This window comes from Ochlerotatus camptorhynchus, unplaced genomic scaffold (assembly GCF_037179485.1).
Source record: "Ochlerotatus camptorhynchus isolate MF236.1 unplaced genomic scaffold, CSIRO-AGI_Acam_v1.1 ptg000268l, whole genome shotgun sequence".
NCBI classification, from domain to species: domain Eukaryota; kingdom Metazoa; phylum Arthropoda; class Insecta; order Diptera; family Culicidae; genus Ochlerotatus; species Ochlerotatus camptorhynchus.
Genome location: NW_027040758.1, coordinates 2,494,989 through 2,507,760, shown reverse-complemented (window position 1 = coordinate 2,507,760; position 12,772 = coordinate 2,494,989). Strand labels below are relative to the sequence as shown.

Sequence of the window (12,772 nt, the reverse complement as noted above, 5' to 3'; positions counted from 1 at the left end):
CGCCATACTGGATGATGAACTTACCGAGCACTTGGATCTGTTCGGGCTTATTGCGGCACTTACGAAGAGCACCGGACATGTTGACGAAAATTTCCATCAGTTCATCCGCTGTGAACAGATCGGGGTTGTTGTTTTGCGCTGTTGGTTGTCTCCTGAATCCAGGGGGGGATGGAGAGCTTTGACCAGCAGAATCACCGGAAGCTTCTTGAGGGGGGGCGGGTTGCACCCGCGAATTCGCTTGCACCCGCGAATTCGCTTGCCTTTGCTGGGGATCACGAAGAGGCGGAAAATCCTCCGTCCTGAATGATGGGGTTTTGTCCTTCTTGCGTCCTGGTTGATTGTTGCTTGACACCAGCTTTCGGATGCGTTTGAAGTCCTCGCGTTTGGAGCACTGTCTGTCAGAGCCTTGATGTGCACCACCACAGTTAGCGCATTTTATCGCCACGGCTCCATCCGCAGGGCAGTTGGAAGTGGCGTGTTCTTGAGCGCAGTTGCTGCAGCGTGGCTTGATGTTGCAGTTGCGGGTACCGTGTCCAAAATTGAGGCACCTCTGACACTGCGTTACGTCACGATGACCACCACGGTATGGCTCCCACCGTACGATGATGGAGTAGATCGATCGGATGGCTTGTAGCGCATTGAGCGTCACCGTCCCTTTCGGGAAGTGCACCAGGAAAAGACAATCCGGGTACGTCTTCACGTTTTCATCTCTCCTTGTCATTCGGAAGACAGCGATTGGGGCTAGCTTGTACCGGTTGATTTCGGCTTCGACCATCTTGGGGTCAAAGTTTGGTAGGCCCCTGATGACTACCTTGAAGGGCTTCTCACCGGGGATGTCGTGCGTGAAGAATTCCGGCTTGGTATCCTTCAGATATTTCACGGCCACTTCGTACTCCGCTTTGGTTCGGAGCATCACCTTGGTGCCGATCCTGCCGTGCTTAAACTCAGCTGCAACGCCCAGCGATGAAAGATCGCCAATCAGCGTGTTGAGTGGGACTTGCTTCACCACCAGTGGAGGAAGCTTCATTTTTGCTGCACTCGGGGTGGCAGCAGTTTCGTTGTCGACGGCGTCGCCGAAATCACCAATGACGCTGACGTTCGTCGCGGTGGCATCGTCCCGTCCACTCGCACCATCGGACTGGCCTTGATTTTTCTTCCTCTTCTTTGACCGCTTCACCGTGGCTGAGGTGGTATTCCCTACATCGGTGGGAAGAGTAGCGTACCTATTCGAAATAGGTACACTCAAGCTACTGTTCTTCTTTTCCGCTTTCTCACGGAGCCTGCTCCGGGAGCACTGTCTTCCCATCACACGAAGTGACCGACACTACTGACGACGCGATTAAACTGCGAATGTTTGGAACAAACTAGAAACTTTAGAACAACTCGACAGAGCGAGCAAAGACCGAACTGTACTGCTTGACGTTCAAGCAGAGAATCCATGACGCAGTGCAAAACATGTCTGGTACCTCTATATATGCATTTAGATTAACAACTGAAGTCCCTCCTTCTTTACACATTCTGCACTCAAAATAGCTCACCCCTCTCAGGATTTCCTTCCGAATTGTATGAAAGGGGCGGGGCAGAAAGTAGCGTTTGAGCAGAATATGTAAAAAGGGAGGGACTTAGAATGTCAATCTGAATGTGGTACCAGACATGTTTTGTACTATCAGATAGGGTTCACTACCTTATTTCCGGCTTATTAAGTACAACCCGCACTTAGTCTTTCTTAATCTAGCGCAGTTTAGCACAAACGGAATTTTATTATTACTGATGGCTACCAAATTTATTTACGTTTATGTACGTACCGTAAAATTTGATATAGAGAAACAAATTGTTTAGATATTGTTATAAGTCTAACACTGCTTCTTGACGCCAAACTCGGCCTACGGATTCTAAACTCGGCCTTACGCATTGACACACCAATGAATTCACTTCGGCCTATCTTATAAAGAAAAAAAAAATGATTCGGTCGGAGAACTTCTTTTGTTTGTGGGAATTATGGGTGCAAACCTTCATATCACGCGTTTGCATTGACTTTATTCGGTAGCTTATTAACTAAATTATCGTACAAAACGCCTAATTGACTTGTTAACTCTGAAATCATGGATTTATATGAAGTTTTCTGCTCGATAGGCCCAAAATCGGCTATTAGACCGAAGTAGTTCTCTACCCTACTCTATTTTGCAATCTATGAAAGGAAATCACAAATTGGGTTTCATAAAAATATGGCAATTGAGAGATTGAGCTCGTGAGAGCTAATTTACTCACAAATTTGATTATTTTTTGGCTTTCTGAGGATTGGTAGTAAAGCAGGTAAAACTGTATGAAGAAAAATCATTTATATTAAACAGTATTTTCCGGGAAAACAAATGATTGTCCCTGACTAATAAATTTAACTTGTCGTTCACTTTTTACCTGAATATGCACCTAAAGCGAATTATTTCCACTTCTTTCAAATTCTATATGTGGATTTTTAAAACTTCCTACCAGCGGAACAGCTCCGTCTCTGGAAAATGGCCGGACGATATGATTAATCTCACCAATACAATCAGGCCTACAATTCCACACCTTCTATAGACCAGATTGAGTTTTGATAGTTAGCTGCTTGCGGGAACTGACATCCGATTGATAACCTTTACAATATCCAAAACATACTCTTTAACAAATTTGTGGTGGTCCTGAAAAGGACCGTTTAGTCGTGATGGTTGAGTAATGCTGAGCTATTGGGGTGTGGTTGGCGAGCTGTTAATTGTTTGGAGCAAGGTTGACACGCTTGGCATAGATGACCCACAGCTACTCACGAGGAAACTGATTTCGATCCACCGGCTTCTTCCTCCTTCTATGGGTGCTCATGTGGGCTCTGCAGCTCACTGCTTGCAGGCTGCCTTTCGTGGGGTACGCTACACGCTAATCACTGCTGCTGCTGCTGACGTTGACGACCGGACACCACCACACACGGTGATTGAATGAGCACCGTTCAGTGAGACAGGATCGAATTCGATTTTTAAATCTGTGTTAGGGAATGCGCTATTTGCAGGTAATCGGTTATAATTTTGATCACCATGGCAACAGTTGGACATTTGTGTATTTTTCAATAGTGACCTATTGAAAATTAATAAAGTGTTCAATTTAGCAGATTGGTAGATAAATTCCCAATTCTTTGGCTTGTTTAGAATTAAAATTCATCTGCTATTGACAAGGATGGAAAATTTCATTCACTTGAATTCTTCTTGCTGACTGTATGCTTTGCTTGACGTTTCTTTTTCGATCATTCCCAGCCGCATAAAAACTCTCCCAATGAACTCTGTAGATTGTTTATACCGATGAATTCATGAATCAGCAAATGAAGCGCCTGAATGACTCTAACAAAACAACATACGCTTTATCCACATTCATTAGGAATCATTTGAGTCATAGGATTGCTCTCTAAAAAATCATTCGTGAATCAAATTTCTGAATCCATATGAATGCAAGATTGCATTCATGAATTTGTGTGTAGAATGGAAAAGAAGTAAAGTCGCAAATGCTATTCTTCTAGGCTTGTAGCTGTTTGCGCTTATTTAGCAAGTTTTGTTTTTCGGTCCGTAACAAAGTTTTCTAGATGCACTTCGTATCCGTCTTCTAGAATTTTTACGCATCTGTAGGGAGCGCATTGCGAATTCTCAACATACTGTTATTAATTGAGAGCTTTCTATGCAAACCAACAACTCGAAAGATTCCTTCGACCGAACCCGCTGCCTCCGGCTTGCTAATATCGTGCCTTTACTGACGAGGTTATCGGAAACCCCTGCGAGACGTAAAATACGGAAATCGTTAATTTCGCGATATCAAGACATGAGGGATGCTTGAGAAACTGTTTTGATAACAAAACAGGGTAAGTGTGCTAGTTATGGTACTAAAGTTTCAGAGTTCGGCCATAGGGTTAAATCAAATTGGAAATAAATTTTCATGGATTCAATTTCATAGATAATGGTAACATATTTGTTCCAAACTTGTATCGATATAAATTTAGAAAATAATGAAAATATTGGTAATTAAGATACGGCCAATTAGAGAACCGGTAGGGTCATAACTACTATGCAACATGGCTTCTTTAAAGGCCGTTCAACAACTACGAATTTGCTCGAATTAATTAACTATTCCTTGAATGCAATGGATAACGGAAACCATGTAGAAGTGTTGTATACAGATTTCAGCAAAGCGTTTGATCGAATTGACATACCCATGCTTCTTTTTAAACTTCAAAAAATGGGAATTCATTACGCACTCCTCAAGTGGCTTGAATCATATTTAACTGACCGTCATCAAATAGTAAAATACAAAGGAAAGATATCAAATCCCGTTGATGTCACTTCAGGAGTTCCTCAAGGCTCCCATTTAGGACCACTTTTATTTATTCTCTTCGTCAATGACATATCTTTCATTATTAAGAAATTGAAAGTTTTAATATATGCTGACGACATCAAACTTTTTTTAGAAATAAAAGATGCCAAAGACATCATCACATTCAAAGAAGAAATTCAAATATTCCATACTTGGTGTCAAAAAAGCCTGCTACAATTAAATATAAAAAAATGTAACTCCATTACCATTAGTAGAAAACAAAAGCTACCCGATATAACAGTCATTTTAGGAAACCAGATCGTAGAAAAGTGTGATAGAGTCAGGGATCTAGGTGTTATTTTAGACTCAAAACTTACTTTCACCGATCATTATAACACAATTATTAACAGAGCTAACAACATGCTTGGTTTCATAAAACGTTTCTGCTATAACTTTCACGATCCGTATACGATAAAAACATTGTACATTGCTTATGTAAGGTCGATATTAGAATATTGCAGCATAGTTTGGTCACCTTTTTCAATCACACACGAAGAAAGAATAGAGTCCGTTCAAAAGCAGTTTCTATTGTATGCACTCCGCAAGTTAGGTTGGACTGTATTTCCTCTGCCATCTTACACAGCTCGGTGTATGCTCATAAATATCCAAACATTAAAAGAACGTCGTGAATTTGCTATGATTTCTTTCGTAAACGATATCGTATCACATCGAATTGATTCAATAGAACTATTGTCATCCTTAAATTTATATACACCATCTAGGCATTTACGAAACAGAAATATATTTGCTACAAATCGTCATCGTACGAATTATGCCAAATTTGGACCCTTGAACCAAATGATGGATACATATAATAAGCACTGCGATAACATTGACTTTACAATGACAAAAACTAAATTAAAGCAATATTTTAATTCGTCGCATAACGTCAACTAGAAGTAATGTTTTAACTTTTAACTTTAAAATATAAACAAAGACAAAATTGTAAAAATAGCACTTAAGACAACAATTGTAAAACGGTCTACACTGATTGACGACAAATAAATAAATAAATAAATAAATAAATAAATAAATAAAAACTGGCTCACTTTTCCAATTATATTTGTTATTCATTCGTCTTCTCCTGAATTGATTTCTTCAGGAATAATGTTACGTAATGTACACACAAGCTTTTATACGTCAATTATAATAAAAGTTCATTCTTTTTTGAAAACTCGTCTTCCATTAATAGGAACACTGTTCCAGTAGTAATGATAGTTCCTATCTTTGGTTCATATAATAGTGGAATGCGTTAGGTTCTTATGGATTCATTTATTATAAAAACACTACCACAACTATTAGTGCAAAGTAGTGAAAATCTTACGGAAAATTAATAAATTTCCAAAATTTTTGGGCTAATTTTAAGTTTGAAATATGCAAATATGTTTTATTTTAGGAGAGCTACCGATAAAAAATAATCTTATCCGTGTATTACTCACCATTCCGGCACAACCCCGAAACCGCAACTATAGGTACACCACTATGCCCAAGTAACATTTTAAGTTTTATGAAATACTACAAAGCAACTATAAAACAACATTCATAAAACCCTGGTCAAGGCTATTTTATCATTAATGAATCCACCAAAACCTCATTAAAACTAGAATATGTCTAGTTGGCCCACCCTGGAGAAAGTTCTGAAGAATGTATTCTCGAAGCTCTCGAACGCATTGAAAACCATTTGAAAACTATAATATACAATAAAAACCCTTTCCGAGCCATTTCCCCTAGCCGCTCCACTAGGAAAGCATCAATCAAGATAGAAGAGGATTTATGAATCTGAGCTTATCAAAATAATTAAAATAGAAACTGATGGTATAAACATCTTGTGGAATATCCAAATTTATTACAATAGTTCTCATTGTAGTTAAGTGCCTTATTAGATATTATGTGAGATGTACGTGAAAACATCGAAAAAAATAAATCCGCCCTCGTAAAACGTCGATTTGACTAATTAATTTACATTGAAAATAACAATTATTCTTCAGATCGAGCTTGGCCGAGATTTTTTTTAGGATTTTCGCATTTAAAAGTTTGCTCATTGCTAAATTTACCAAAATTTAGTTAAATCCAAGGATATATAGATTGAAAAACTAAGAATGTAAGTTTAAAGGAGGGATTAAGAACTGTTTTAAATTTATTTTTAAAACAATACTGTTTATGACTTCTTTGCTAGACTATAAAAGGTTTTTAAAACAGCAAAAAAGCTGAATTACAGGAATGTTTTTCACTTTGAAATGCTGAATTTAAACTAAATGGATTGTTCATTACCGTTAAAAACCATAATAAATCAGAGTGGATGCCCAATAGTTACTGAATTTTTACTTGGGTGACTAGAACACCTACCCTAAATGGAGCGAAAATGCTTTTGTAAACAATGTTTTCAATTGCTTATTTCTCGCGAATAAGAGCTCACAATCACCAACAAATATTTCCCTACCTTTATGAGGGTTTTGTAGACCATGATTTGGACTTGTAGAATGCTTTCAAACCTTGATAAAACTTCTAACTTTGCTAGGGGAGCAACTTTAAAAAAAAATAATTATAATTCCAGCCAGTTCGAAAGATTTATTTATATTCAACAGAACCATAATCAAAGCAGCCTAAATCACATCAGTTTCAGTCGTCTTCCTCACTCATCAACAGAGAAATCTTAGGGAGAAGGTCTGGATTGAGTTTTAGCAAGAGAGAATTCTCGACGGATCCAGCTGTTAGGTTCATCCTGCGATCAGATAGCATAAGCTTCAGTGCACTAAATCCACGTTCAACTGAAACCTGTGTAGCTGAACTTGACAGAACGATCATCGCAACTCTGTAAAGCTCGGGATTGATGAATTTTTGAGCTTCCCAGTATTTAACCAGATCAAAATGAGCTGGTGGTTCATTGCTCTTAGATGATCCTGGACGTGAAGTTTCAATAATAGGTACCTTCTCCCTCATTTCGAGCTGCTTAATTTTCTGTGCGATGGAACATTTGCTGGTCATCGATGAGTTTCCTTGTGCATCTTCATTAAAAAATCCTGCCAAGATTATCTCCAGATCATCTTCGTTTATGTCGTTGTTTGAAACATCGCTGGAATCGTCGGCTTTTCCATTTACACAGCCATGGAGTTTGATGAGAAATTCCTGCAACATTATATTACACCATAAGAATTGTTATGGTCTGATAGCAACAATTAAATGCTCAACATGAAGTCAACATATTGAATATATTAAATGGCACAAAAAATCGAGCAAAAATATATATGCAGGAACCCCCAATTTACACAGTATGTTGTGCCGTCCACCCACCGCAATTTCTTTCTATCTATGAACTATCGAATTAAAGGGATTTTGAGAATATTGAGTAATATTTTTTTTCAATTTGTAATGCAGTAGGTGCTTTTCTATAGATTTATTACAGAAAGCCATCGAATAGCACGGTGAATGAATGAGTGATGAGCATATATTAGATTGATACTCATCACGTAGGAAAAAATCAGTTTAATTGGATGGAACATAGCCAAGAAATAACTATGGGAGAACTGAACCACCCACCGTGCTCTTGCAAGAATTCTCGTTTTGTTTGCCTTTTTAATAGAGTGGTAACGTTGTTTGTGGATGAAATTTTAGCCGGTATCCCTTTTTACGAATTCTTTGCTTCCTGGTTTTTGATATTAAGAATACTGACCACAAATGGTATATTTATTACCAAAAATCGGCTACCAAGGAATGAACAAAGAATTATGCCTAAAACTTCATCTAGAAACAATATATGGTTTTTATACATACTTGGATCTGTTCTTTATCATTCGAAGAAATTCTCTTGGATCCCAGGAAATTGAAGCGGGGATCAAGGAAGATACATGCCTTGAACTGCATGCTCTCAGTGAGTTTTTGCAAACGCTTTTGAAATGCTTTCAAAAGTTTTTGGGCCAAAGAGTTATTTGCCAATCTCGTTAGCTTAGCCTGGCATATCAACCAGCATGCGTAAAACTCACTCAGATCGACATGTTGTTTTTGCAACTGCAAAGTAAGGACAAATGGTGCTTCAAATGCTTCACAAAACTTCTCGATAAACTTCCAGTGTGAAGTAAAATCTGCAATAAAATGTAAAACGTGGATTGTGTATTTCAATAGATTAAAAAACAAGTGTTTTTTTTAATGCAGGGTGATTCAGAATAACTGTCACCGATTTCACAAATATGCAATTCTCAATGGGTAAAATGGGTATATGTTCAAGTATTTTTGTTTTAAGTGTGTACAAATATCAGCTTGTATTGATAGTAGGATTTGAAATTTCATTCGTTTGTGATTTCAAGCAGCCATTGCCGTTAAAATGGAGAATGGCATAAATCTTTAAAAAAATCGTGTTATCTTTTAGAAACTGAAATCTCTTCGCAAGAATGTAACATTTATTTTTGCATCATTATAGAGGTACAAAGGAAGCATGCTGGATATCAGAGCTTAAACGCATCACCAGGACTCAAAAAGTGCTGGAACTAAAGCGTGCGTGCCAGCTGTGGTTAATTTTCATGACAAATGTGGCTGATAATTAAGGTAAAGGGAGAGAGATTTGAAATAAACTATGCTTAGTTAAAGATAATATATGTAGAATATCTGGAATATAATGATATCAAAAATTCATGCAAGCGTTCAATCGTTATGACCATTTTAAAAAGGGACAGTTATTCCGAATCACCCTGTATAGGGTAATGGCTACCTGTTGTAGGTTGTAGTTGAGTAATTCTTCATGGTTTCTCTATATACTTATTAAAAACAAGTAGCGTATCTAGGTACTTACCAACTTCTGGATACGATTTCTTAACCATGGTGAAAAATGACTTCTGTGTCAACAGAGAATTCAACATGACAAAGGTGCTGTTCCAACGTGTCTTGTTGCTTAACGGTGGTAAATGAGCATCGTGAAGTTTCGTAAATTTATAATATTCTCGTTGCCGCATCTTTACAACGAGTTTTTGAATCTTCGAAATGCGTTTTTCGTATGGTTTTACCACATCCCAAACAGCTAGTTGAGCAGTATGAGCAGCGCAACGTACACTGCCTAAGATATCAGACATATTAACGTCGAAAGAGTCATCTGCCACGGGAATTGCCTCAGAAATAACGTTGTCACCATCTTTCCCATTTACGAAATCGTCGTTCTCATCGTCGGAGTTATCATCTTCATCTATGCTTTCATCCATGCGCTGGTCCTCCGAGTCAGAAGTGTCATCGTCTATTTGCGAGGCGTTATCGAGATACGTATCATAGACTTTGATGTGAGCAGACTCGAACATCTTTTTGATTTCCCCGACTGAGGCTACCATGTTAGCTCCATTGTCATGAGTGACCGAGTAGACTTGTTGAAGTTTAACGCCGAAGTCGCTCAGAACGTCCTCAATCAACTTTTTGAGATGTTCTTTTGTTTGCCGTTCTTGTGTTTCTTTAATTGCTAAAATAAAAAAAATCGAGTATTAAATACTACATTGTCAAAATAAAACATGAATGCTAAAAAAAATAATAAAAATATAACAAAAATAACACCAATGCACAATGGTTTGGGATGGCAATTTAGCAAGACAAAAGAACAAGTGCCTTTATGTTAATGTTGAAAGGTTAAGTGTCTTCTGTGAACTTTTTAAGCATGATAAGCTCCTTTTTTGTAGTTTGTTTAACTAGGGTGGTCCTCAGATTATTAACATAGAAAAACTACATTTTCAAAATAAAGGCGCATGCTCTAGTAAAATTGTTCTAAAATGAGAACGTTAAGCCCCGGCAGGCCTAGGTTCAATCCCAGTCGGCGTCGCCGGGATGTTCAGAGGCATAACATCTCTGAGGGAAGTAAAGCCGTTGGTCCCCGCTTCATGAGTTGATGGGTCGATAGGTAGGGTCCAGGTGTGGGAGTTGCCTCCCTGGCGTCGGTAGCATTGGTGCTCAGCACGGAAAATAAGATCGACGGAAAACAAATCAAGGAAAAAATAAAAACGATAACGTTAAGCCGTACTAACAAAGTAGCTTGAAATTATCTTAGCTACTCAACATTTCCAACTATGTGAATCGTTAACTTCACGCATGAAGTAATAAAAACATGGTTAATTAAAGGTAAAAAAATTCAACAACAATAGCTTCAAATTATCTCAGCTACAACTTTTTCGGAGAGCATACGTCTTTATTTTCTAAAACAAAATAGCTGGATTTTCTACATCGATAATTTTAAGAACACCCTAATTTAAAAACGGCAAAAATAACAATCGTTTTAAGCTTAAAAAGTTCATAGAAATGATAAAAATTCAAATTAAGAGCAAAAAAAAACTATATTTTTTCAGGACCTCCCTTAATCAAGTCGGAATGTGCAATGGTTACTTGGTAAACAAGTTATGAGCCATTAACCAAGTTGCCTACATACAATTGAGGCTATATGAGGGGGTTAGAAGGAAAGTGGTGTAAGTATCAGTCCACATGACATGAGTTAAATGCAGTTATCGATACTTTGATCATAATTTTATATACATACTCCATTTACGTTAAGGGCTGCCCATATATTGCGTAGACATTTCTAGAGGGGGAGGGGTATGCTGATAAGTATTTACAGCTCATATTATACTACAATAGTTGAAATTTCTGTTTGACTTACACCCCGTTCCTTCTGATAATCAGGAGGTTCCATCAACTCACCACTTTTTCTCACTAAGCTGATTTTCTGGAGGTTACAAGTTGACGGTTAACCTTACTCAAATGCTAATCAGCTAATCAGCTTAATCGGTTGAAAATCAATCGAGAAATAGCGGTGATTATACGGAACTACGGCGTTCATCGAGTATTTATGTATTATTTATGTAATATCCCATATGTGAGCTAATACTTTACCCAGATTGCGGACGATAACTTCACCATCAACAATGATTCGAGCATTGATGCCAAGAAAGTGACGACTCCCTCTGGAAGCTCCATCGACTTCAATCGTTAGCAGTGGTTGTTGCTGCAATTCCTTTGCAATGAGCTGCCGAGCTTTAATAGCGGAATCATCCACCATTCCTGCCACAATTCTACGATTCATCGTAATACCTGCAGCTTTATACAACGGATCCAGAAGCGTTTTGAAACCACTCATTTCCGGGAACGAGTATGGCAGGTGGTTTACGGTGGCAAGTTGTAATGTGCCGAGAAGAATAACATCCTTTGAGGAGTCCACTTGAAGCTTCTTTGTTTTTTTCTTGACCGGCTCTGATCCACTTTCGGCTGACGGCATCGGCAAATTCAGCGCAGCATATACTGTAGCATGTTGTTTGAATAAGTGCCGTTTGAAATTACCGGGCATCAGTGTGTCCTGCTTGTATCCGCATGATTCCTCAGCCTTGCAGCAGAACTTGCCACCCTCCTGCTGAATGACCTGCAGCATGGTGTATTTCTGTGTGCATCGTCGTTTCATTCTAAAAATGCAAAAAAGTATCAGTTTAGCTCAGTTTCATCCTGAATAGTACTTACCTGTGATATCACACTGGTATCAAATAGCACCTTGAAATCGCAAAATTAATCGAAATAGCAGTGAACAAAGCCGAGAAAAACAAAACCAACTTATGAACGATCCAGATGAATGTTTTGTAAACAATCTTTGTGAATCAATGAATGCATTCATAAACGATTCTTCTGTCTGTCATTCATAGAACGATGAATGCATTGTAGGAATGAACCAACGCATGAACAAAAACATCAATGATCGCTGTCGTATGTTTATCTTTCTTTTGCTTTCTCTCCTTCATTCACGGGAATGCGTTACTCTCCATAGAGATGGTAACTGAGATTGAAATATTTCCAAGAACATGTTTGTAAATGATTTCAAATTGAACGTTATGCGATGCGATTTTTTCCATCACTGGCTATTGATAGTGGTATATGTGGTCAAAACCTGACCTATTTTCGTCCCACGGTTGATTTTGGTTTTTTTGAAATTGCACCCCCAATATGTTGCCGAAAGACGTAATCCTACGTCAAAAAAACTGTGAAGGGAAGCTCGTCAAGACATACGTGCTGGAAATTATTTGACCTAATAACCGTTCGGCCACAAACGAAGTGACAGACGGATCTGCTCGAAAACTTTGGTGACGAACCTGCTATTGCAATTTTTTAGTGTACCACATGGCAACACTACTACTGGGTTGTACTAGCATTTTCACCAAATGAACTAGGATTTTTTGGCTCTATTTCTTTCACTCTACTCAAAACTGCAATGCATAAAAAAAATGACAAAATGATACACTCTTTGCACATTGTCAAAGATCATTGCATACTAGATCAACTTTTTTCAAATCAAAACAAAAATACTAGCCCATCTGGTGGCTGATGGCACTAGCTTCTATGAAAATACTGTTACAGCGAACCACATTATTTTAATTGATTTCTTCGCCAG

General features: G+C 38.2%; 1 protein-coding gene across 1 annotated transcript; it reads right to left on the bottom strand.

The window, feature by feature from the left end:
- Positions 1 to 7,002: 7,002 nt before the first annotated feature.
- On the bottom strand, positions 7,003 to 12,218 carry LOC135705537 (uncharacterized). The gene is made up of 4 exons (XM_065227312.1): positions 11,233 to 12,218; positions 9,167 to 9,817; positions 8,155 to 8,462; positions 7,003 to 7,509 (listed from the first exon to the last, which is right to left on the bottom strand). The coding sequence occupies exons 1-4, from the start codon at positions 11,792 to 11,794 to the stop codon at positions 7,003 to 7,005; spliced, it is 2,028 nt and encodes a 675-aa protein (XP_065083384.1). The 5' UTR covers positions 11,795 to 12,218.
- Positions 12,219 to 12,772: the final 554 nt, after the last annotated feature.